Source organism: Peromyscus leucopus, chromosome 3, assembly GCF_004664715.2.
Source record: "Peromyscus leucopus breed LL Stock chromosome 3, UCI_PerLeu_2.1, whole genome shotgun sequence".
NCBI classification, from domain to species: domain Eukaryota; kingdom Metazoa; phylum Chordata; class Mammalia; order Rodentia; family Cricetidae; genus Peromyscus; species Peromyscus leucopus.
Window position 1 is genome coordinate 152,675,182 of NC_051065.1, and position 25,992 is coordinate 152,701,173.

General features: G+C 40.1%; 1 protein-coding gene across 3 annotated transcripts in view; it reads left to right on the forward strand.

The window, feature by feature from the left end:
- The window catches only part of Csgalnact2 (chondroitin sulfate N-acetylgalactosaminyltransferase 2), a 42,663-nt gene extending 17,003 nt beyond the window's left edge, over positions 1-25,660 (forward strand). Inside the window, exons 2-8 of one of the 3 annotated variants that reach the window (XM_028864066.2) lie at positions 596-1,519; positions 3,922-4,138; positions 5,665-5,766; positions 9,086-9,264; positions 10,560-10,654; positions 18,913-18,994; positions 23,114-25,660. In XM_028864066.2, coding sequence (XP_028719899.1) covers positions 859-1,519; positions 3,922-4,138; positions 5,665-5,766; positions 9,086-9,264; positions 10,560-10,654; positions 18,913-18,994; positions 23,114-23,406 — 1,629 coding nt within the window. In that variant the 5' untranslated portion in view covers positions 596-858 and the 3' untranslated portion in view covers positions 23,407-25,660. Of the gene's footprint in view, positions 1-438; positions 1,520-3,921; positions 4,139-5,664; positions 5,767-9,085; positions 9,265-10,559; positions 10,655-18,912; positions 18,995-23,113 lie in introns of those variants that run through there. The other 2 variants (XM_028864067.2, XM_037204229.1) reach the window with 2 other exon arrangements.
- The last annotated feature ends 332 nt before the right edge of the window (positions 25,661-25,992 follow it).

The window sequence follows — 25,992 nt, forward strand, 5'->3', positions numbered from 1 at the left end:
GTCTCGAAAAAACCAAAAATAAATAAATAAATAAATAAAATAAAAATAAAAACTACATACAGAAGTCCAATTCCCACATATTACATGCTCTAGTTAGAAAGTGGTGTGTTAATAAAGAGTTATAAGGAGCATGATTTTAAAATGATTTCATTAGAACCTGTGTAAAAAAAACCTGAACATAATTTTGATGTTTCTTTGATCCAGGAGGTGTAATGAGTCTATAAACAAATGGGTTGAAAGTTTTAGACACAATCTTTTTTTTGTTTTGTTTCGTTTTTCAAGACAAGATTTCTCTGTGTAACAGTCTTGGCTGTCCTGGAACTCTCTTTGTAGACCAGGCTGGACTCAAACTCACTGAGAACCTCCTGCCTCTGCCTCCCAAGTACTGGGATTAAAGGCCTGCGCCACCACCACCTGGTAATATTTTAATGTTTTATGTAGTATTTTTCTGAATATTTTCTCCCAGTGCTTAGCAATTATTTTGAACTGTGTTAGCAGCTTCCTGGAACTCTACATACAGTAGTAACTTAGCTGCCAACAATTTGATATACTTACAGAAACAAAATTCTGATTGACTCTGATCTGTTTCTTTCAGAAAAGTCACCACCCATATAATGGATTTTATAGATCAGATTGCTTAGTGTGGATATCATGGTAACAATACAGGACATACACTTAATTTCTCACTTCTGCAAGTAGTCATGACTATTGAAGAAAGAATCTTTTTAAACTACAACTGAGTTCACTTGGGTACCTTTTATGGAAATCCTAATTTTGTTTTTAACTCCTGGTAATTTTTCGCTAAAGTTATGAACAAGCAGAGAGCTTGTCTGGTTAGGCAAACACACAGTGGTGAGGATGTCTAGAAGAGGACCGATTCTTCACAGCCGGACCCAGTGGCTGCTCTTGGGCCTTGCTTTGTTCTTCAGCTTAGTATTATTTATGTACCTCCTGGAATGTGCCCCCCAGACTGATGGAAATGCATCTCTTCCTGGTGTTGGTAGAGAAAATTATGGTAAAGAATATTACCAGGCCCTCCTGCAGGAGCAAGAAGAACATTACCAAACCAGGGCAACCAGTCTGAAACGCCAGATTGCCCAGCTAAAGCAAGAATTACAAGAAATGAGTGAGAAGATGAGATCATTGCAAGAGAAAAAGCATGTAGGGGCTAATGGCATAGGCTATCAAGGCAACAGAGAGCAGACACCTAGTGATCTCTTAGAGTTTCTTCATTCCCAGATCGACAGAGCTGAAGTTAGCATAGGAGCCAAACTACCCAGTGAGTACGGAGTCGTTCCCTTTGAAAGTTTCACTTTAATGAAAGTGTTTCAGTTGGAAATGGGTCTCACTCGCCATCCTGAAGAAAAGCCAGTTAGAAAAGACAAACGAGATGAATTGGTAGAAGTTATTGAAGCTGGCTTGGAGGTCATTAATAATCCTGATGAAGATGATGAACAGGAAGATGAGGAGGGCCCCCTTGGAGAGAAACTGATATTTAATGAAAATGACTTCATAGAAGGTAATATGAAAAATATGTTGGTAAGATCCATGCAAGTTGTCATCTGACCTCCACCCACATGCTGTGGCACGTGTGCATGTGCATACAGACACACACAAATATAAAAACAATTTTAATAGCTTGATAAAGTCTTACGTTAGTATGACAGAATGCTAGTAGCATATGCTAATGTATCAATTATTACCCCAGTACTAAAGCATTTACATTTTTATCCATTTTATTTCACTAAAAATTTGAAATAGCTTTTGGAAAAAGTTAAAATGAGATCATAATAAAAACAAGAATAAGAGTTGGGAAAACAGAGTAAATCTAAGCCTAAATACAAGACTATTAAGCTGAAGGACTCTTGTAGGCCATGTGATTTGCATTCCTCTCTTATCTGGTGTTGATGTTCCTCTTATGTTTTTAAAAACGTATGAACTAAGATTCAAAATTTGAAAACCATTTGATAAGGAATGAGAAAATCTAATACAGTAGGTTAATGGTATTTTTCCATTTTGAGAGAAGCAAATGGTCGCAGCATCAAAGGGAATACATAGTTTTACATTTGGAAACATAAGGAAGTAGCACATTTTCATAATACAAACTGTGAAAAGGGTATGGGCTTTCCTTTATTTTTATGTGTGGGGTGTTTTTGTCTGCATGTATAATGCACCTCGTGTGTGCGTGGCTTGCAGAGACCAGAAGAAGGTGTCGGATCCCTTGGGACTGGAGTTACAGACGGTTATGCTGCCGTATGGGTGCTGGGAGTCAGACTCGGGTCCTCTAGGAGAGCAGCCAGTGCACCTAACCTCTGCGCTGTCTCCAGACTCAGGATATGGTTTTTAAGATGGTGTATAGCTTAAAGGTCATGTACATTTTAGATATTTGTTAGCTGTTCTAAAAGAAATAATTGTACACCCCTCCCTACCTGTGTCCATATTAGTGCCCACTGCTAGATATTGAATTGCAAAGAACACCCTTTTGGATATAAGTGTTTTTAAAAGTTCTTTTTGCTTTGTTCTATAAATGTCCTACCACATAAGCATTTTGTTTGACTCCAGATTGTCATGGCTGTCGCTTGTGTGGCTTCTGAGGACTGTTGGGCAAGGCGCTGTGCTTTGCTGGGGCCTTTTAGCTACCTTCTTCCTATGGCTGCCTCCGTCCTCCCCCCGCTGTTAAGTCATGCCAATTTTTTACTAGTTGTTTCTCTCAAAATTCTCCCAATTTTCTGGAAAGCTTAGGGGTTTTTTTGGGGTTTTTTTTGTTTTGTTTTTATTTTTGTTTTTTTGTATTTCATGGCAGAACTGAAAGCTGCAGAGGAAATAGGATAGTTAAGTAGCATATGACATGTCCTTATACCTGCTCTGAACATGACAGTTGTATGTCCTGCAGCCTCTGCTTATAGTTCTCCTTAGTGCCTGTCACCTTGCTGGAATATAGTCTGTCTTTTACTTTTCCTCCACTGTGCCATGGCTGTCTTTCTCCTAAATTAATTCCTGGCAACCACTAAGCAACGTCTGTTCCTCTTCCCGGCCTTGGTGTAAATGCCATTCCTTCCAGGAAGTGGCCTCTAACCTCAAGCCTAAAATAGTGATGTTTTCTGTGTGCTCTTGTCAACTCTATAATGCATCCTCTGTCACAGAACTTGCTGCATTATGTGGTGTTGCCTGTATCCTGGTAGTGGTTCTTTTTAGACTGTAAGCCTTAGGAGGGTTGGGGTAAGGCTAACCTTTTTACTCCTGAGTGTTACACTTATAACTCATATTGCCTAGTTAGTCTCCTAAACACATCTCAAATCATTGTATTAAAATCTATACTAATATTTCTTTGTCTGGCTTATATGTATATGTTTGTGTATGTGTATATATGTATATCTATATGTATATGCATGTGTGTCTATACATATGTGTATATACATACATACACATATTACACATTATATTGTTACTGTTTATTTTTCTGTCTTCCTCACTAGACTGGCCCTCCCTCATAACTGAGACCACATGGTCTCTGTATCCTCTATGACTAACATGAAGGTATTTGATTAATTTTTGTTGAGTTGAACCAAGTAATAAAAGTTTTGACTCTTGGGCTCAGAATTCAATATTACAGAAGTACTTGTTTGGCACTGTGGCAGTAGGGTCTGGTATTAAGGGGGGAAAGTCGTATGTAAAAAGGAATAATTACCATTGGATGTTATTTTGTGGATTGAATAATGTACCAGAGCAAAAAACTTCTTTTGTGAAACTTTTCTTCCAAAGAGTAGTTGTTTCTGGCTGTACGTAGTAGGTATTTTCACAGATAGATGAAGTCCCCACAGTCTGGTTTAATGCTTTCGATCCTTGCCTGAGTGAAGTCTGTATTCCTGCTGTATTGAACTTTGACATGAACTTGTTTTTGTTCCAAACTCCTTCCTTTAGGCTATTATCGTACTGAGAGAGATAAAGGCACACAGTATGAACTCTTTTTTAAGAAAGCAGACCTTATGGAATACAGACATGTGACCCTCTTCCGCCCTTTTGGGCCACTCATGAAAGTGAAGAATGAGATGATTGACATTACGAGATCAATTATCAATATCATTGTGCCACTTGCTGAAAGGACTGAAGCATTTTCACAGTTTATGCAGAACTTCAGGTAACTCTGAACTTGCAGACGTGGCTAAGTTCTTTAAATACCATATTTTGTACAGATTTACTTAATCTTCACCCAATACGATTACTTAGAACTATAGAATAATTTTATAGGCTTTAATGGATATTTCTTAGATTTCTCTTTTTCTTAAAGCATATATAGTGCATTATATTTCTTGACAGTTTGAGCTATGAAATAAATTTGAAGGTGGCAACTACTTGGAAACTCAATTTGACTTTGTGTTGAATTTAAGATAAGCTGAACTTTTATTAAAAGATTTATTTTACATGTCTGAGTGTTTACCTTCATGTATATATGTACACCACATGTGTACAGTGCCCATGGAGGCCAGAAAAAGGCATCAGGTCCCCTGGAACTGGAGTTCAAGATGGTTATGAACCTCCATGTGGCCTGGGAACCGAATCAGGGTCCTATGCTAGAGCATCCAGGGATCTTAACCACTGAACCATCTCTCCAACCCCAATAAGTTAAACTTTTAAAAGCCAACTATATTGAAGCCTAATTTATGTACAATAAAAATCCATATAGTCTAAAGATAATGTAAAAGATATTTTAAGATTAAGTCATATTTTCATGACTTTTGAGGAATGTGTAAACTCACAAACCACCAAAACATTTCCCTCTCCCAGTAAAATCTCTTGAAAGCAATTTGAATTTTAAGATTGAAATCAACTTAAAAATGTAAACATTCAACTAAAAGTAAGAGAACATTCCATCTTAAGAAGCAGAGTACTTATTGTGTTCTTTTGAAATGCTAAATGTTAAAGTGTGTTAGAAGAAGCATTTAAGGAAAAGGCTGCTTTTTTTGTTTCAATTTAACAATTGTCATGTTTTAATATACCAGTTTTAGTTCTTTATGAGTCCAATCTTTCTTTTCATATATAAAAATTAGTTAACTCTATTCTGTGATAGGATATCCAAAAGTCACACTTCCATCTGAGTTTTGCCTGTTTGAAATAGCTCCCATGAGATATGATTTTCTACAGCTTTTTAAAATTGCCTTTCTTGGCATTGCTTTAAGAGGCTACATTATCCTCTTTACTGAGTAACCTCCATCATGGCAGCTATTCTTGATGATAGGTGTAATCAGCATTGTGCCAGCAGCACTGGCTAATCTTTTGAGTTGTTCCATTCGAGAACAGTCTCTTGATCTGAGACATTTATTTATTTGGTTCTGAACTGATAGGATGTACTTCCTCAGATAGTTTTTAATTTGCTACTGAAAGCAATCCCATTGCAAATGTTCCAAAATATTTTGAAATATGACAGTAAAGTAGTCATGGTCTTTATTGTACTCACTGACACACAGACCTTGTTCCTTCGCTGTAATACCTTCAACAATTGGACAGGATCCTCACTTTTATATTTGCTTAATGTTGCATGTGATTTCATTCTGTATTGATTGATAGTGTCTTACTCATTTTCCTGCCAAGTGTCATGTGATTACTTTCTGAATGAGTTGTGCCTTGTATGTTTTCTTGACAAACTTTATCTTTCAATTCTCTTAGAGATGTTTGTATTCATCAAGACAAGAGGATTCATCTCACAGTTGTGTATTTTGGGAAAGAAGGACTATCTAAAGTCAAGTCTATCCTGGAATCTGTCTCAAGGTTGGTGAGCCACAAACATGCCAAGTGTTAACGTGTGTAAGAAGGATGAGAATTCGGGTGCTTAGTGATTTTAAATAGCTACGTTTGAAAGTCTTGGCTGAGGGCGGAGCAGATGAGTCGGTCAGTAAAGCCCTGCTGTGCAGTGTGAGGACCCGAGCCCAGTCCTCAGAACCCATGTGAAGCTGAGCTTGGCAGCATGCATCTGTAATCCCATGGTTCCTATGCAAGGTGGGAGGCAGAGGCAGGAGAATATCCAGAAGTTCACAGACCAGCTGACGTGAGCAGTGACAACACAGAGTCCCTGTCTTAATATAGAAGGCAAAGTAACACCCAAGATTGTTCCCTGACATTCGCTTGCACACACACACAAATGTGCACACACATGTACATGCATATACATATCATACATATACACACAACATCACGTACACAAAGTTGTCCTTACATGTGTACATGGGTGGGTGGTAATGATAGTAAGTTCTTCATTTCACTTGTGACTGACTCTACAAGCCCATCTTCCCTAATTGCTTAGCAGGTAGCCAGGGATGACCAGGATGTCCTATGATCTGCCCACTTGCTGCATCTTGCAGGTTCTGTCCCCTTTTCTAAATCTAATCTCTACTTGGATACTGTCTGAACTTACCTCACCTTCTTCCCGTCTATACCCATGCTTCCATCCCCTCCTCAAAGTGGCACTTAGATCTCTGTCTTTACAACCCCCCACCTGATGCTGCCGTACACAGTAGACACTGCTTTCTTTCTTTCTTTTCCAGCCAAACTTCATGGAAAAGTAGTTCTGTAACTAAGCAGCTCGTGTAATACTGGCACATAGTAGATGCTCAAAGGTTTGAATGAATGGATTAGTAATTCCTTAATAATTTTTCACTCTTTAAAATGAAAAATTTATCTCCAAATCGTGGGCCCAAATGTAAGACTCAATTGCCAAATTCAGCCTTTTTCTTGATGGTTCTTTTACAGGTGATAGCCAATCCTTCCTTCTTTAAAATTGTTCTTGTGTGTGATTTTTAATTTTTTTTTTTTTTTTTTGGTTTTTCGAGACAGGGTTTCTCTGTGTAGCTTTGCGCCTTTTCTGGGACTCACTTGGTAGCCCAGGCTGGCCTCGAACTCACAGAGATCCACCTGGCTCTGCCTCCCGAGTGCTGGGATTAAAGGCGTGCGCCACCACCGCCCGGCTGTGATTTTTAATTTTTAATGTAAATATGCTGTATACTGTTAGGTTGGTTGTCTACTTTTACTACACCATAAACTGCATATCTTTCATGGCTTTTATGTTTCTGCTGGTTGTGAGCAGCCATTTTTCTTGAGTTATTCAGCTAGCATCTGTTGAGTCCCACAACCTATGTCCCTGTCCTGTAAGGATTCTCAGCCTTGATGGACAAAAATATGACTTGCCATCTTTCCCTCTTCACATCATGGTGGCCCTCTTTCAGCTCAGAATGAGACTATTTTCACAGGCCCTGGCCTAATATCTGCGGGCAGAGTCTTTACTTCTAGTGGTCTCCGGGGAGGTACTTTCTATCGGGCTCTTCTCTGCCCCTCCCTTGCTGCTGCCCCTGGTCCTAAGCCCAGCTCTCACTTCCTTCGTGCCCCACTTCCCTCTTTCCTGCCTTCGGCCACCTCCCAAGCACCAGTCACTGACCCTGGTGTATTACTGAAACCACCTCCCTGTGTGTCAGGATCTTCTGTAGAAAATGGAGAAACCTTGAGCCTGCTTAAGGAGAATATAGGCAACACTGAAGAATCTTGGATACTTCCCCGAAATGACAGGATTATTGCAAATAAATTTGGAGAAGAAAGTAATCAGAATAACTTTGGGACCTGAAGGACTGGAACCAGCCCTTAAATACCATGAAGATTTCCTTGTGGTCTTGTCTGTTTTCTGCATGTCGACTCCATCCTCCAGCTGCAGATTGGCTTCTTCCACTTGGGGAGGGATTTGGCTATTGGCAGTTCTCGGCTTACATCCTTGTCATCTGAGAGATTCAGGAGAGAAAATCCCAGGGAAGAACGGCTCACCCACCCTGGAACTACTCAGTCATTAAGGCTGAGTCGGGTGGAGGCTTTGCAGTTGGCCACCTATGAGCCTAGGCCCCCCCTAGGAAATGACAGTCGTTATTAGGGTAGGCAGAGTGAGGGATAGTCTGTGATCAGAGCATCCAGGCTGGCAGTGGGCAGTTTCTCAAAACAAAGGAGAGATTTTTACACCGTAAGATGAAGAGAAGAGTCTGGGTACCCAGACTCCTGGTCAGTGGTTCTCTAGCGTTAGTGCCAGCAGCACCTCGTGGACTATTAAAGCATAGACGCTAACTCCACCCCCTGCTCCTGAGTCAGCGCCTCTGAGGTGTAGCTCCAGAACTACCATCTGATTGGTGCCTTGCCAGGAGGCATCAGGTTTGAGGACTTCGCTGTAAGAACCACTGTCCTAGAAGAAAATCCTGCTGACTCCTCCTTCCTTTTGGCCTGGGATGGATGATGCCCCTCAGTCTAGCTTTCCTCTCATTCTTCCTCTTTTACAGGTCATTGGTGTGACCCTCTCCTCATTGTTTCTGTATGGATAATCTGACCCAGCTACTTTCTTTGCTTCTGAGGATTATTTGAAAGTATTTTACTTGCCACTTACTTTGGGATCCTATCAAGGTGTAATTCAAGTTTCCCATCTGACATTCAGCTACTACAGGCACAAGCAATCTCTTCCCAGAACCACTGTTCGTTCATTCATTCAGCAAATATTATTTAACTACTACTCTGTGAGGGGCACTGTGTCACAGTCATGAACACAAAAATCTATTTTGATGGAGTGGGAAGATAACCAAACATGTCCCATGATACTAAGGGAAACAGCTGAAAAGGAGGATGGAGATTAAAGAACCTCCTTCCTGTTTGGTATCAGGGAGGAGCTTCTGACCAAGGAGCATTTGTTCTGGGGACCTGAAAGAGGCTAGAAGAGCGTTCTGTGTGTATTATTCATATAGAATGCATTATTAGTTACCAGAAACTATGGCTATTTTTCCACGTATATATGTTTCTTTCACAGTACATTTCTAAGATCTCAAAAGGCAGTGCCCCTTTTAAATATCATACCATTAGCATTTTACTTCAAATGTGGACATTTGGTGAATATCTCTTCCTGATAATGAACAAACACATGAAGCTAAAGATTTCCTTACCCTGTGTGAATATATAACCAACATAATAAGTTATTTGAAATATAAAATATATTTTGTAAGTTCTGTTGACGGAAGGACATTGTAAAACTTTAAATGGAACTTATTGGCTCTTGTATGTGCTTTCCTCATAGTGAGTCTAACTTTCACAATTACACCTTGGTCTCACTGAATGAAGAATTTAATCGTGGACGAGGACTAAATGTGGGTGCCCAAGCTTGGGACAAGGGAGAGGTCTTGATGTTTTTCTGTGATGTTGATATATATTTCTCAGCCGAGTTCCTTAACAGCTGCCGGTTAAATGCTGAGCCAGGTGCGTAAAACACTGTTGAATGAGGCCACGCTGGGAGCTTAGGGGAATGTCAGCTCATTCCAGTGTTAGTCACATGATTTGAGGGAAAACAAGTTTCTATTAAACCTTAGGATGTTTTTAAAAGCTATATTAGGCATGATTTAACTGAGACAATAAATAGTACATTGAAATGTTGAGCCTCTGATGTTCAAATCCTTTGTCTCCTTGGAGTCAAATTCCAGCAGTTCTTTCCAAAGGGAAGTAAAGAAATGCAGAGGCTTGGTTGGGGTGATCTCAGTGGTGGAATGCTTGCCTAGTATGTGTAGAGCCCTAAAGTGGGTGTGGAGGCATGGAGAGGAAGGAAATACAAAGGAAGGTAAGTCTGGGAGCTGATAAAAAGGAAGCAGTTCAGGCCAGAAAGAGTCACACAGGTGATGTAGAGGGGAGAGTTAGAAGTTCTTAGTCTCAGGAAGATAATGTGTACACACACGCGCGTGCGCGCGCGCATGCACGCACGCACCTACGCGTACACATACTCATGCACACGCCTTACAGAAGCATGCAGAGGTCTGTGTACAAGTAGTGTTTGGTCTCTAGGTCATGCATTTTAAAGTGATTTACAGTACATTGCTTTATACATTGTAGATACAAAAGAAATTTGTAAATTTATAAGTATAAAAAATAAAGAGGCCGATGTGTAACAGGTTCCTTGACCATTACTAGGTAATTGATGCTAGAATATCTGTCTGAAGCCAGTCATGGCAAGGGTTCCTCTACTGAGGCGAAATGGCTTAGTTAGCTGGTAAAGTTCTTGAGTGCCATCAGTTTAAATGACAAGGTCTTCTCGTCTTTCTCAGATCTTAGTTTAAATCTGTCTGCAGTTCTAATTTATTATTCTTTATATATCTATGCACTGCATAGTATTCTAAGTATTTACTGTTTTTATTGACTCTGTTTGAAAAGGGAAGAGAAGAAATATCTGAATTCCTTGGTGCTTGTCAGAGGTTCCTATACATCTGTTAGTGCTGAGGAGGTGAGAACACAGAGTAATGACCTGGCTTACCTCCTGCGGACCTGAGAGAACGCCTCTGCATCCTCCACATAGTAGAAAGGAATAAGCATGCAACACCCTTTAATATGTTTTCTTCTGTTGGTTTGCAGCTACAGTTTCATAGTTTGACCTGTTATAAAATAGACAATGATACCCTGTAACTTTAGTATTGATAAAATTATCACTATAAAAGATAAAAATATAGTAATAAGAGTCTTTCATTTATAACCTCTTTATGTGAAATACGCATATATTTTATTTCTAGGTAAAAAGGTGTTTTATCCTGTGGTGTTCAGTCTTTACAATCCCGCCATTGTTTATGCCAACCAGGATGTGCCACCCCCTGTGGAGCAGCAGCTGGTGAGACCTTATGTCTTTGGTTATGAAAGGCTCGATGGTTTTTTTTCTAGTTTCCTTTATGTTTGTTGTACAAGTAGAAATAAAGTTTCAATTGAAAAATTAGCTGTTTCGCGTACAGTTCACAGCCTCTTTTGCCTCTTACCCCAGCAAAAGGCTTTTATTTCTCTTCCTTTAGAATGAAGTGATAGTGGCAGGACAAAACATTTAACCACAGAGAAACCCTCATGTTCTAGAAGGTAGCAACTTACCTTTTGTTACAGCCACATTTCTGCCAATTTATTTTTGTAAATTTAAACTAAAATTAATTTTTAAATTCCACTAACTGGAAATTAAAAACTGCTTTGCTGAACAACTTTGAGGGAATAATACACTATAGGAGATTATGTAGGAAGTCTTGAAAGGCAAATGCCATGCATCAAGGCCTTACTTATTGCCTAAACTATACTTAAATAAGCTTCTTTATTAATGTTAAATAAGCCTACTGTTTGAAATGATGTGGTTTACAGAGACATTATAAAGCTAGGAGATAGTGTTCCTGTACTTTCTTCACCTGTTTTCCAGGGTTAGCACCTTGTGCACCATGGTACAGAGCAAGCGTGAGCACACACACACACACAATTCCCATTACCTATGGATAGGCCAGTATTGTTTAGGAGTACATATACAAATAGGACCAAAGTGGTAAGTGGATCACTCACATCCACCTAATCACATATCCCAAATCTTTTAGAAATGAATGACTAGGGAGGGACAGGCATCTTCTTCAGTAGTATAGCCACTGATAGGGTGCCTATGCTCCTATACATAACCTCTCGTCTACAGTCCTATAAGCAACCTTAGTGAAACTTACTGGATTACAGAAGGGAAAAAAAGGATGAGCAGATGGTGGGGAGAGGGTAATTATTGCTGGTTGTTTTGCTCTTTGGGGGGCCCACCATCCAGCTCCCAAATAAATCACACACAAAGGCTTATTCTTAATTATAAATGCCCAGCCTTCCTTGGCTTGTTTCTTGCCAGATTTTCTTAACTTAAATTATCCCTTCTATCTTTTGCTCTGAGCTTTCCTCTTTCTCTATTCCTGTATACCATTTCTTTCCTTCTTACTCTGTGGCTGGCTGTGTAGCTGGGTAGCTGGGTGACTGGCCCCTCAAGTCCTCCTCTCCTTGTTCTCTTACTCTTTTTCCTTCTCCTCCCAGATTCCTTCTCATATTTTTTCTCTTTGCCTGCGAGCCCCACCTATCCTTTCTCCTGCCTGGCTATTGGCTGTTCATCTCTTTATTAGACCATCAGGTGTTTTATACAGGCAAAATAACACAGCTTCACAGTTAAACAAATGCAACATAAAAGAATGCACATATCTTTGCATCATTAAAACAAACGTTCCACAGTATAAACAAATGTAACACATCTTCAAAAAATATTCTGCTACAGATAATAGGGGTGAATATGATCAAAACAAATTATATACATGTGAGAAAAATGTCATACTGAAGCCTGTTACTGTGTATAATTAATATATTGTGAATAAGAATATTTAAATTAATAATTAAAATGGACATATGAGTATTGCAAAATGAGATAAAGTTAGCAGACATGTTTTAAGACGTTTACATAAGATGACATAAGGTTGCTCTTGGTGGATGGGTGAGCTCATTAGCAGGTAAAAGCACTTGCTGTGCAAGCCTTGCAACCCAGGTTCCAGCCCTGGAACCCATAACAGAAGGAGATGATGACGGATAGCATCATCAGCAATCTCATGTATCCCGGATGTGTGTGATACAAGAAACAGGGCACCTGCCCTACACTCTCAATATAACCACTAGAAAAGGTTTCTGACAAACTGATCCTGGGGGGCATCCTGCAAAATACCTGACCATAACTTAAACTTCAGTGTTATTAAAAACTCTGAACTTTAGTCTCTTCATTTGAGACAGAAACTTGATCTACTTGACATTTAAAATGATACTACAAATGAACAGTAACCACATATAATAGAAAAATGAGTTGATAATAATTCACAAATATAATTAGTCAACTTTACTAGGAATAAAAGAGCTTTGTGAAATTACTTCTTTTAAAAATCACAGCCATGCAAGTGAGGCTAGTGGGAATGTAGGCCAGCTCTCTGGATTCAGGTTGGAACAGTTCATCTCTGCTATCAGTAATATCTACTCCTGGGATCTCTGCTGAGCTGATAATCAGAGCCTAGAATAGCAGTATGCATAAATTGACAACATTAAACACAAGCAAAACTTTAATAAGAAATTTAATAGTACTTACTATAGTGAGTGTTATATACCAAGAGGAGGGCATGAAATGTAAATAAAGTAAATACCAAAGTGTAAGTATGGAGGAAATGGAACACTAAAAACTGAGATGTGTAGCCAGGCGGGCGGCCTTTAATCCCAGCACTCAGGAGGCAGAGGCAGGTGGATCTCTGTAAGTTTAAGGTTAGCCTAGTCTAAAAAGTAAGGACAGTCAGGGAAGTTACACAGAGAAACCCTGTCTCAAAAAACAAACAAACAAAAACCCACAAGACACTGACATGGGTAGATTTCCAGATGACTTTTTTTTTTTTTTTTTTTTTTTTTTTTTTTTTTTGAGACAGGGTTTCTCTGTGTAGCTTTGTGCCTTTCCTAGATCTCACTTGGTAGCCCAGGCTGGCCTCGAACTCACAGAGATCCGCCTGGCTCTGCCTCCCGAGTGCTGGGATTAAAGGCGTGCGCCACCACCGCCCGGCTCCAGATGACTTTTTATTATTGTTGATCTGAATTTTTTTCCTTCCTTCCTTCCTTCCTTCCTTCCTTCCTTCCTTCCTTCCTTCCTTCCTTCCTTCCTTCCTTCCTTCCTTCCTTCCTTCCTTCCTTCCTCCCTTCCTCCCTTTCTTCCCTTTTGAGACAAGGTCTTACTATATAGCCTAAGGTTGGCCTTGAACTTACTGTCTAACGCAGGCTGGACTCAGACTTAAGCCTCAGTCTTTCAAGTACTGGCCATCATAAAAATGTGACACCATGCCCAAACAGGAGATGTTGTAATAACAGCTAATGTTGCTGTACCCTTTCCTGTGTGTATGGAACTGCTCCGTTTGGCCTGTGTGTTAGCCCCTCTAACCCCCCTGACAACCTTTGTGATGGATGCTTTCATGACGCCCTGTGACAGATGAGAGAGCACAGCTGTGCTGCTGTTGTGTCTGGTAAGCTGACCAGACTGGGGCCCAGGTAGTGTGCTGCATGCTTACTCTGAGGCACCACACAGCCTGCCTCTGTTATAGTAAGTCATCTAATCGTATGGGACTGTTCCTTGCCAAGCACTGTATTTCACTGAGAACCCTACCATGCTCACAAGGATCTTTATTCTGGAAGAAGACAAAAATAAAGTCAGATAATAAACATGATTAAAACAAACCAAGTTGTAAAAACCAATGAGGTGATTTCTGTGCTGTGTTCAGTCAAAAGGGCATTTCAGGGATGAGGCTATTGACAGCCATGGAATGGCTGGAAGGAAGCAGCTAAGCTCCAGTGGTTGGAGCACAGCTGGCCTGGTGCAGGCACAGTGCTGGGCCAGGTCCCATAGAACTGGTGGAACCCCTAGAAGGAGTCCGCACTGTATGGTGCAGGTGCTAGCATTTAGAGAGAAGGACTGTAACTCTGGCAAGAGGCAGTCAGTAGGACTTGCAGTAGATGGAAGTAGGGGTGTGGTTATAGCTGTGCAAAAGATGTTAACTGCACAGATATTTAGATATTATCTGGAAACAACTGATAGCTGCTTGTTGGACCAGATGTAGAAACTGAGGAAAAGAAAGGAATAAAAATAAGAAAGATCAGGACTTAGCTGTAGCCATGGTAGATGTGTGTTACTATATACATTCAAGGAGGGTTCCGTGTTGCTAGCTACCTTTGTGAACCTGGCATTCCTGGAGGATAGGATGGTGGGGGCTAGATATTTAGGTTATGGTTAGCCTGCCTGCTTCATGTAGCAATATAGCAGTGCAGTAAGTATTAACAACTGGGATTAAAAATCCAAATAAGGAGCCGGGCGGTGGTGGCGCACGCCTTTAATCCCAGCACTCGGGAGGCAGAGCCAGGCGGATCTCTGTGAGTTCGAGGCCAGCCTGGGCTACCAAGTGAGTTCCAGGAAAGGCGCAAAGCTACACAGAGAAACCCTGTCTCAAAAAACCAAAAAAAAAAAAAAAAAAAAAAAAAAATCCAAATAAGTTTCAAAATGAAACAGAGCTAATTAATCCTTTTCTCTAGACTGATAACATCTGAAGAGTTTTCATAGAAACTAAATTTAAAGAACATGTTCCCTTCACAGTCATAGTATGTATAGAATCAGAGTTAGGATGGGGTAGAGATGTTAAAATAGGTAGTTTGCTTTCTTTAATATTCTACATTGTTGTATTTTGACTAAAGAGATATTAGACTTTAAGCCAGGCATGGTGATGCATTCCTCTAGTTTCAGTACTTGACAGGCTGAGACTAGAGGCTCTCAAGTTCCAGGCCAGCCTGGGCTACATAAGAAATGTTCATACTAGCCTCAGCTATTCTAGTCAAACTCTTGGTTCAGTCTTGAGCACCATTTCAAAAGAAAAAGAATATTGAAAATATTCTGTCAGTAAAACTATACTTATAAATTCATTTATTTATTCATTAAGCATATAAATTGAATGTTAACCATATGCATGGCATTGATCTGTGTGCTAATTATACTGTAGGAATGATCAGAATTTGTGAAAGTCCTGCTGTAAGAGAACTTTATATTTTAGAGGGGGAAAACATGCCCGCTTCAAGGAAGTGGAACTAAAAAGTTAGTCTGCATCTGTCAGTTTCCAGCTAAGCAGAGCCCTCAGGGCTGCCTGGCTCATTCTGTTTCCTGATCTTCTCTCCTGTTTCGTACAGCAGCATTTTCAGACCGTCTACACCCTTGTTACATCTGTCAGTCTCTGCAAAGCTCTCTGTGTTCACAAGTGGCTCCTGCTTCAATGGCTTGAGCCCAACTCCACATTGTGCTTCTCTGGGTCAGCCCTTCCCCTGGGTTCCATCTGAGAGGATGGCACATCATTGACCCCTCATTCAAGACGCAGCCTGTGACATCTGGCATTAGTCCTCACTGCCACCCATTCAGTCACTTGGACTTAGGTCCATTCCCTGAGTCTTTTCCACTTCCATCCACTTCACTTCTCTCTGCTCTGTGTACACCGCTGCTGTGGGATGGTCTGTATGTCAGATCTGTTGCTCTGATTGGTTAATAAATAAAATGCTGATTGGCCAGTGGCCAGGCAGGAGGAAGTATAGGCGAGACAAGGAGGAGAAGAATTCTGGGAAGTGGAAGGCTGAGGCAGAGTCACTGCCAGCTGCCGCCATGACAAGCACTATGTGAAGACTCTGGTAAGCCACAAGCCACGTGGCAAGGTATAGATTTATAGAAATGGATTAATTTAAGCTATAAGAACAGTTAGCAAGAAGCCTGCCACGGCCATACAGTTTGTAAGCAATATAAGTCTATATTTACTTGGTTGGGTCTGAGCGGCTGTGGGACTGGTGGGTGACAAAGATTTGTCCTGACTGTGGGCAAGGCAGGAAAACTCTAGCTACACACCGCCAGCTTTACATCCTTACCTATAATTATTGCTTCATAAGTGCCTCTGATCTTGGCTTTTCCAACCTACTCTCTTTAATCTAGCAAGTGATTTTCAAAAACATCCGTATTATTCCTACAACTCTTCAGAGAAGTTCTACTGCTTTTAGGATAAAGGCAAAACCATATGACCAAACACACTGGACTAGTAACATGGCCCTGCTTATCCTAGGCCAGAGGTCAGAGGCCAGCAGCTGTGGTTTGTGGTTAAATTTTATCCTTCTTTAATTAATGTGAACTGATTTTTTTTTTAAGACAAGGTATCACTATGCAGTTCAAGCCAGGCCCTGGAACTCACTCTGTAGCCCAGGCTGGCCTTAAACTCACAGAGATCCCCCTGCCTCTGCCTCCCAAGTGCTGGGATCAGAGGTGTGCCCCACCACGCCTGCTGTCTTCCTTACTTTATATAGCCCACAGATTGGGGTTTATATGTAAAATGTTAATGGTTTTTAAATTAATATTTTATCACACATGACAATTATATGAAGTTAAAATCCTAGTGTCCATAATAAAGTTTACTGGAGCACAGCCTCCTCATTTGATTATTTATGTCAATGACTGTTTTCACAATACAAGAACTGTGACAGACTATATGTTCCTTAGACCTGAAAATACTTACTCCACAGCTTTCTACAAGATAAGTTTGTAGACTGTTGGCTACAATACCTCTCCTTGTCTTACTCCCTAATCCCTGCTGATCTTACCTGCAGGCCTTGGTGAACTATCGTTTGGTCTGAACTCCTCCCCCAGGACATCTTTACCTTGGTTCCCTTGTCAGTCAGATTCCAACTCCAGCTTGGTTTCTGCAGGAAGCTGTCTCAGTGCTCAGTTTGCATGAGGTACCTTGCTTTAGCCCTCCTTACCTTCATGTCCTGACCCAGGCCAGACTCAGTGGGCCCGAGTGGCCCTGGGTACTTTGCTGTGTACTCTCCTTCTTTGTCTGCTGTTCTCTACAGTGCTATCTTACAGAATCCCAACCTTTTTAAGGATGACTGTCACCCAGGCCCAGGGAGGTAGACCGCAGTCCTCTCCACACACATTCTACCTTAGATGTCTGAGTCCAGGCCTCGGCTCCTGGGCTGCCTTGGAGCCTTGCACCCTACTTCTTATCACTCTTTGTCCTTGGGATCATGCTGATCCCTGCCCCTCCCAGAAGCCTTCACCTTCAGCTTACTTTGTTTCTATTTCACTTATCTTTTATAAGCATCCAGATCTTCATTCTCCTCTCAAGAGCTCTGTCTGCCTGCTGCCCCAGCCTCTGCCATTCCCAGTGGAAGAGCTGCCCCATAGGACTGAAGACAGACAACTTCCTGGGCCCAGCCTGCCCTTCCGTGGTGACTAGAGCTCATCCATCCCCCTTGACAAGGACTCCTTCAGCCGTCCTCCCTCGCTCTCATCCTAGCATTTTACCTCTTCTGGATCGCCTTAGGGTCTCACTTACTGTATTCTTACCACGGTTGCTCCTTCCTTTGTTGAACAGTCTTTAGACAAAGCTCTAAGGATGCTCCCTCCTGGCTTTCACTGTCTTCCAGATATTTGCATGGCTTCTCCTCTCCTTTCATTCAGGTCCCGGCTCAAAGTTTTACCTGCTCAGAGTGTTCTGTAAGAAACTCTGACACAGACTAGGCTGTTCCTCTGTTCTGCCTTCCCCTGGTCTTGGCATGTGGCGTGGCCTTTTTGAAATGAATATATCTTGGTTTGCTACTTTCCTACAAATCCCTAATTTTGTGTTTCTCTACTAGGACTTCAACAGCAACAATTTTAATATTGGCTTTCCTCATGGCAAAAAAGGATTTGGTAGTTTCAAACTTCTTTTGTACCCTTTACCAATTGTTGGCAAACTCTGTAAAGAGCTGATGGGAGATATTTTAGGCTTTCTAGGCCAAATGGTCCAGTCGTAACTGTGCGGCTCTCTCTCCCTGTATTGGGAAAACTTTGTCATGATAAAGTTATTTATAAAGCAGGTGGCAGGCAAGAGTTAGCCCTGGGCTGTAGTTTGTTGACCCCTTGCTTATGCTGCATAAAAAGAACAAACTTTCTCCTAAGAGTAAAGGATCTAATGTGCCCAACACCCCTCCCTTTTTAGCTTGTTGGTTTGAATTCTGTCTCAGTACCTGTTAGCAATCAACTTGAACGAAGTGGGGTGAAACTTTCTCACAGGTACAAAGCCTGGTTCAGAAGCTACAGGTGACAGGAGTTTCCTAAAACCAAATAATTACCAGAACAAAACTGTTCCAAAGGAGCTGGGGAATGGGTGCTGATAAACACCCAGATAAGGTGTGTGTACAGGTGATCGTGGCACATTGTGGTACACATCCATGTAGCTCTTGTCCTCTCAGGAGTCCCCTGACGTCAGGACTGTGCTGTCTTGTTATTAGTAACTCAGCCTGGACTCTGCACGGGGCTGAGTTCAGTTCACTTCCAAGCGACAGGAAGCCTGTGCTCCTGCAGATTGGAGTCTTTGTTTGTTTGTTTGTAAGGTTTTAACAGAATAAGTTCATATGATCCCTTGTCAGTCACAGAAATGACAGCACAAACAGCTTTTGTAAAATGGTTTAATTATTGATTAAAACTTCTAGTTATTAAAGATTAAATTGAATTTTTTTCTTCTTTAACATAAGGTTCATAAAAAGGATTCTGGTTTTTGGAGAGATTTTGGCTTCGGGATGACTTGTCAATATCAGTCAGATTTCCTGACCATTGGTACGTATACATTACACCTAAGGATAGAACTTGATGTCTTTAGTCTAGGCCTTACGACATTTTTCCAGAAGGTATCAGATTTGAGTACTTTTGGTTAAATTGTAAGGGTTATATCTGAAATATGAAAGGTAAAGTGAAGTTTATAATTAATGTTTTAGATTAGTACAAGTTGGGTTATAAAGGTAAAAACTAAATTTACTAGTTTCTTTACAAACAAAAACACTCCACGTTAAGGAAACACGGACTGCATGTTACTGTGCTGCAGTTGTTTGGAGTACTCTTCTAGAGCTCGATACAACTTTACTATTGTGTCAGTAGGTATCACAGCTCAAGAAATCGTGGAGTATCTAGTTAAAGGGCTTCTTCTTTTTCATTTAGAGATGACGCCCTTTTTAGTTTTCTGTTTAAGTACTGTGCAGAATCCCAGAGTGAAGACAGAGGGGGAAGAGGCCATCTCTGAAGTGGGAGCTGGAGACGTTGTCTACCCCTGGCCCAAAGAAGTGGTGAAAGGTCTGACTTAGTTTCCCTCTTCCCCTCAGTTTTAGTCACAGTCACAAAAAAGTAAAGTGTCAGAGAGTGTTTGGTAAGTGAATCCTATGACTCCAGGTTATTTAGTGTCTCCATTTCCATAATGCAGTGGAAGCCATAGGATATTTCTTGTGATATTCTTAATCCATAATAAATTCACTTTTATAGTTAGCCATTTATTTAAGTCCTTCCACTCTGTCTCTTTATCATTATAATACTTGAATAATGGAAAAACAAGAAGTAATGATAAAGCAAATGGCATTTCCCTAATTTTTTTAATATAGTAAAATAGTAAGCACTCACTATCTTTCAAAAACAGATTTTGTACGCTGTAACAATATTGTAATGTTTTGAGTACTACATTGACTTACAGATCACTTGTGAAATTTACCAGCTTGAAATGTACAGTTACCTAAGTTGTATAGTTATCACCAATCAATTTAGACTGTTACCACCCTTAAAAGAAACCATGTACCCAGTAGTAATTATTCTCCATTGCCCACCAATTCCCTCACTCCCAGACCCATTAATCTACTTCCTATTGGTTTGCCCCTTCTGAGCACTTAACATAATTGCAGTTGCACATCCCATGGTCTTTTATTACTGATTTCTTTCACTCATCATGATGTTTTCAAAGTTTAGCTGTGTGCCATGTATTGGTTACTTTATTCCTTTTTTTAGCCAAATAATGTTCCACTATATGGTTATACCACATTTTTCTGTCTGTAGATAGATACTTGGATTCTGTTTTTAGGCTATTATGAGTATTTCTGTTATGAACATTTGAATATTAGTGTATACACTTTTGTGGAGATATGTTGTTCATTCTCCTTCCTATAGTAGGGTTATATGGTGTGATGGTTCATCTTGAATATCAACTTGAAGGGATTTAGAACCACCAAGGAAACAAAACTCTGGTCATGTCTGTGAGGGATTTCTGAATTAATTCAGATGGGAAGGCCCATGTTAAATGTGGGCCATCCCATTCCATGTGCTAGGGTCCTAAACGAAATATATAAAAAAAAAAAAAAAAAAAAAAAAAAAAAAAGCAATCTAACTGCACGATTCATAACTCTCTGATCCTGGCTGGGAAGAAAATGTGACCAACTTCTCACACTCCTGCAGCCATGCCTGCTGTGATGGACCCTTGAACTGTGAGCTGAAATAATTTTTCCTTAAATTGTTTCATGTCAGGTATTAGTCACAGCAGGGAGAAAAGTAATCCATCAGGTAACTGTGGTTAACCTTTTCAGGAATTACCATGGTGCTTTCCAAAAGGCCTCTGTCTGTTTACATTCTCCCAGCAGAATATGATAGTTCCAATGTCTCTGCAGCCTCATAGTTTGTATTGTTATCTTCTTTCTAAGATTGGTTTATATATTTTATGTATATGAGTGCTGTGTTTGCATGTACACCTGTGCTCCAGAAGAGGGCATCCCATTGCAGGTGGTTGTGAGCCACCATGTGGGTACTGGGAACTGAACTCAGGACCTCTGGAAGAGCAACTAGTGCTCCTAACCACTGAGGCATCTCTTCAGCCCTGTTAGCTTTTTTTTTTTTTTTTTTTTTAAATTTCAGCTGTTATGGAGTGTGTGTGAAGTAATATCTTATTGGGGGTTTTGTTATGAGTTGTTGTTTAGGTCTCAGGGTTTTAGTAAACTTGTGACCTGCACTGAGAACTTGGTGCATCCTTCTTCCCTCTGTTCTGTCTGAACAAAATTGTGTTTTTAAGACTGTTTTCTAACTGTTCAAAAAACTTCAAGTACTTTTTTGTTTTCCTTGCTTCTTTAAAAAGTCAGTTGTTGGGGCTGAAGAGATGGCTCAGTGGTTAAGAGCATTGGCTGCTCTTCCAGAGGTCCTGAGTACGAGTCCCAGCACCAACAACCACCTGGTGGGATCTGATGTCCTCTTGTGGCATGCAGACAGATTGCTCATTAGTTAATTAACTTTTTAAAAGTCAGTTGTTTAGCTTGAACCCAGTTTTAAAAGTATCTCCATCTCGCCGGGCGGTGGTGGCGCACGCCTTTAATCCCAGCACTCGGGAGGCAGAGCCAGGGGGATCTCTGTGAGTTCGAGGCCAGCCTGGGCTACCAAGTGAGTTCCAGGAAAGGCGCAAAGCTACACAGAGAAACCCTGTCTCAGAAAACCAAAAAAAAAAAAAAAAAGTATCTCCATCTCATTGCCACCCACTACAGTTAGCCTCTGCTTTTACTACTCATCAGAATTTTACTAATAAGATTATAACAGTTATGCTGCCAGGACCACTGTCACGCTCTCTTTCTTTTTTAAATTTATTCAGTATGGAGACTGGACCCAGCTGCACCCCATGCACAGCCTTTAGTAGCTCAGACTGTCCTCAAACTTAAGATGTCCCTGCCTCTACCTCCTGAGTGTTGGTATTACAGGTGTGTACCACCATGCTCAGTGTTCTTCAATTATTTTTCTGTTTCTTTTTTCTTTCTTATTTTTAAGTCCCTAATTGAGTAACACACCACTGGCAACTTATTCCTTGAATACTTTCTTCAGTTGGCTACTATCATGGTGCCTTTTCCAGAGTTTTCTCCCTTGCCTGAATTGACTTCTCAGCCTCTTGCTGATTTGCCTTTTTCTGCCTATGTTTAACCTCTAAAACTTGGCATTTCTTAGTATTTAAACCTAGGCCTTATCTTTATTCTGAACTCCTTCAGCAACCCAGTTCATTCCTATGGCTTCAAACCATCTGTTGCTAAAATCCCTTCCCTAAAGAAGATGTAAGTAATGTTTACTCTTCCTCTAAAGACCCCAAGGAGACAGCAAGGTACAGTCTAGCACTTTTCTCCATTGAATCCATTAGACTTACTTACAGACCAGTAAGTTACAGGCTGGAGCGTAGGGGATTTTAAAGCAGCCACACTGGAAAGCCTGCACTCAGCATAGATAAAGATTCTCCCATGGCCAGATGGATTGCACCCCCTCCCTAGGCCTTCCTACACTGTTTACTGTCCTCCCAGAGGCCACTTTCAATTAGGGCAGATTGTATATCCCTGGTTGGGAGACAGGGCTGGATACTGCAGTCAGGGTCCCACGACCCTCCCTGCTCCTGTGAGAAAGGTCAGTAGTCAAAAAGTCAGTCTCTGGTGATCTTTTGCAAACAGGCTGAGTGAACTCATGAAGATGGTGGCAGTGTAGTCCAGAGAACAGGCCTGTGTGACACCATCTGTGCACCCAGTCTGAAACTTCTGTCTCCAGCTTGGTCCATTTCTTGTGTTTTCCCTATGGAAAGTTTTCTATAACCTAGAAAATCCTGTTTCTTGAGGGACAGAGAAAAGTATTAATGGTGGGGGTGTGACTGTATTTCCTTCTCCTTTGACGTCTGTAGAACTTAGTGTTCTTAAATACTTACTGTGATGGTGATGTTCTCAGCAGCTGATGTTGAACCTGTGTAGTCTAACTGTCAGCTGTTAATGGGATTTCCAAACCAGGAAGTTATCCTACTATCCTGTCGTCCCTGTGCTGGCCCAGGCCATCTCCCTGAAGCAGAACATTCACTGTTAGGATGCTTGTTTATGCTCTGGCTGTCAGACACTTGAAGTGTCCGTTTTGTTCCTGCAGGTGGATTCGACATGGAAGTAAAAGGCTGGGGTGGAGAGGATGTTCATCTTTACCGGAAATACTTACATGGTGATCTCATTGTGATTCGGACTCCAGTTCCTGGTCTTTTCCACCTCTGGCATGAGAAACACTGTGCAGATGAGCTGACGCCTGAGCAGTACCGGATGTGCATCCAATCCAAAGCCATGAATGAGGCTTCTCATTCCCACCTGGGAATGATGGTCTTCAGGGAGGAAATAGAGATGCATCTTCGCAAACAGGCATACAGAACAAACAGTGATGCTGCTGGTTGACGGCCATCAACACAGTCAAGTCTGAACCACAAACCAGCACTGCTTATTCAGCCTTAATTCCAACCCGAGATTCTGTGCCTCTTCCAGAGAAAAACTGGTTTTCATGTTCTTTCTGAATGTGTTTTGTAGTTCAGATTGATGTAAGAAGCAAACACAGGCGTTTTGATGCAAAGCCTATTTTGTGAGAGTACTATAATATGAAACAGTTGACAAAATGAAATTTGATATTTGTTCCCAAAATAGTTTGAAATCGATTCTGCCTGGTCCCTGTGTTCTGATTGGTCCAGGTGTGCTAGGCTGACATTGGGTTGGTCAGCACATTCCTACAGGGAACAGAAAATTGGTTGTCATTGTCTATAGGCAGATATCACCTGCTAACCTCTAAGTCAATCATTCAACTTCAGTTTTAAATGAGAGCTTTTGCTGATCACATGCAGAATATTTTTTCACAGAATAATTAAATGGCATATCTGAAATCTCCAGCCCATCATAAAGGCAGAAAGCAAAGTCCCTTAACTTCTTGTTGCTTTACCTCTAAATATCTGTTTTTAAGCCAATGGATACAGCAGACATAGTTTAGAATCTATGGTTTGTTTATAAATATATCCTTATGTTACCATCATGTTCAAAATGCATAGTCAAAGCTGCAGTAGATTGTTTTGAACAAACAAGTAAATGCAGAGCTTTTAAACAAAGCATTTTATTATATTGGAATGCAGGAAAATAACTATGTTTGGGAACATCTTTTTCTATAAGCCAGATGCATCAGAACCTTCCTGAAGAGGCATAGAAGGTATGAACATTATAGCATGGTTTTGTATGGCTTTTGTTTTGCACTGTCTTATTTAGCATGGGTACATATATATTTATTTTCTAATATGTTAATATTTGCCACAACTGTGTTTGCATTTGTATTATACTTTCAGTTGAAGGAGTTTCATTAAAAAAAAAAGCTATTTAATGCATTATATAATAAAGTCACTCTGGTTTGAGAAAAGGGAAAGAAGGAAAGTAATCTGATAGAAATATGAATTATGGAGTACTTTAAAAAATTATGTACAGATTGAATGTTATTTTAATTGAAGTGTAAATTATATTGAGACAAGATGAATAAGAAATTATATTCTAATAGGACTGTACTATAATATTTATCACACATGGATATTTTATCATTGGGCCATTTACTAGATAAAGTAAAAGGCATGCATAATTTTTTTAACCCTTGACTTTTAAAAGGGACCTACTATTTGTATATAACCCATGAAAACCCAGGAAAAGTCATTTTTGTTCAGTAAGTCATACACTCTCAAATGTTACAAATGCCAAATTTCTAGGTGCTAAAGTGAATCCAGTTTCATAATAACTAATTGTTGAGGGGTCTAGCTGGGGTAGTGTTTAGGTGTTTTTTTTAAGATGCATAAGTGCTTTCTGCAGAGTAAGAAAAGCCAGCATCTCCTTTATACACTTTTATTGTGAAGACCGTGAACATGGTATTTAAAATTAGGGAACTTGATTATTTGCAAAGGTGGATTTTGACTTGGTTTTGAGATAATCAGATGATTTTTACTTTAACTCCTATTTTTTTAAAACTAGCATTTATTTAAAGATAGAAGCTGAACAATGAAAGAATTACTATATTTTTTACATTAAGTGGTACCAATAAAGTATTTTGTTACCAAAAGTTAAATGAAAATGTGGTAAAGTAATTTCTTTCTCATTTAAAATGTCCTAAGTTCAATAAGGTACACGGTGTGCGGTTGTGACATTGAAGGATAATAGAGCAGACACAGTGCACAGCGCTGCCTCAAGCACCGGGACTAGCCCTCTGTGCCTTTCTAGTACATCCGTCCTCACTCTTCCTGTCAGTCACAACCTGATTTCTGTGATAATTTGTCACTTGTTTTTCTTCATAGGTTTCCCAACTCTGTATATCTCTGTTTAATTTTGTCTGGTTTTGAATTCATGTTATTATTTCAGTATATGTTTTCTAACTTTTATAAGGTATTATGTTCCTAAAGTTCATCCATGTTAATATCCAAATTGATTCATTTTTATTATTGAGTAATATTTCATGAATATACGATGATATTGAATTTATTGATAATATTTGTGGTGCTTCCAAGGTTTTTTTTTTGTTAATATTATTGGTAGCTTTTGGTTGTTTATACTTTTTACTGTTTTCTTTTGCTGTGACCGAACATGTCTCTTTTAAGTGTGCCAGAATTTCTGTAGGAGTAAAATTCCTGTATCATTAGTTGTATATATATTGAACTACTTTCTAAAGTAGACCACCTTGCAGCACTGGGTGGAGTTTACTTTATGTCCTTGGTCGTACTTAATTGTATCAGACCTGAAAACAATACTCCTGAAATTCATCTGTAAAATAGAAAAGGAAGAATCTTTTTGGAATTCTTTGTACAAAGCCATATTACCTTGATACCCAGGCCAAACAAAGACCCTTAAAAAAAAAAAAAAGAATGAAATGAAGGAAGAAAGAGAAAGAAAAGAAAGAAAGAGAGAGAGAGAGAGAGGGAGGGAGGGAGGGAGAGAGAGAGAAGAGAAAGAAAAGAAAGAAAGAAAGAAAGA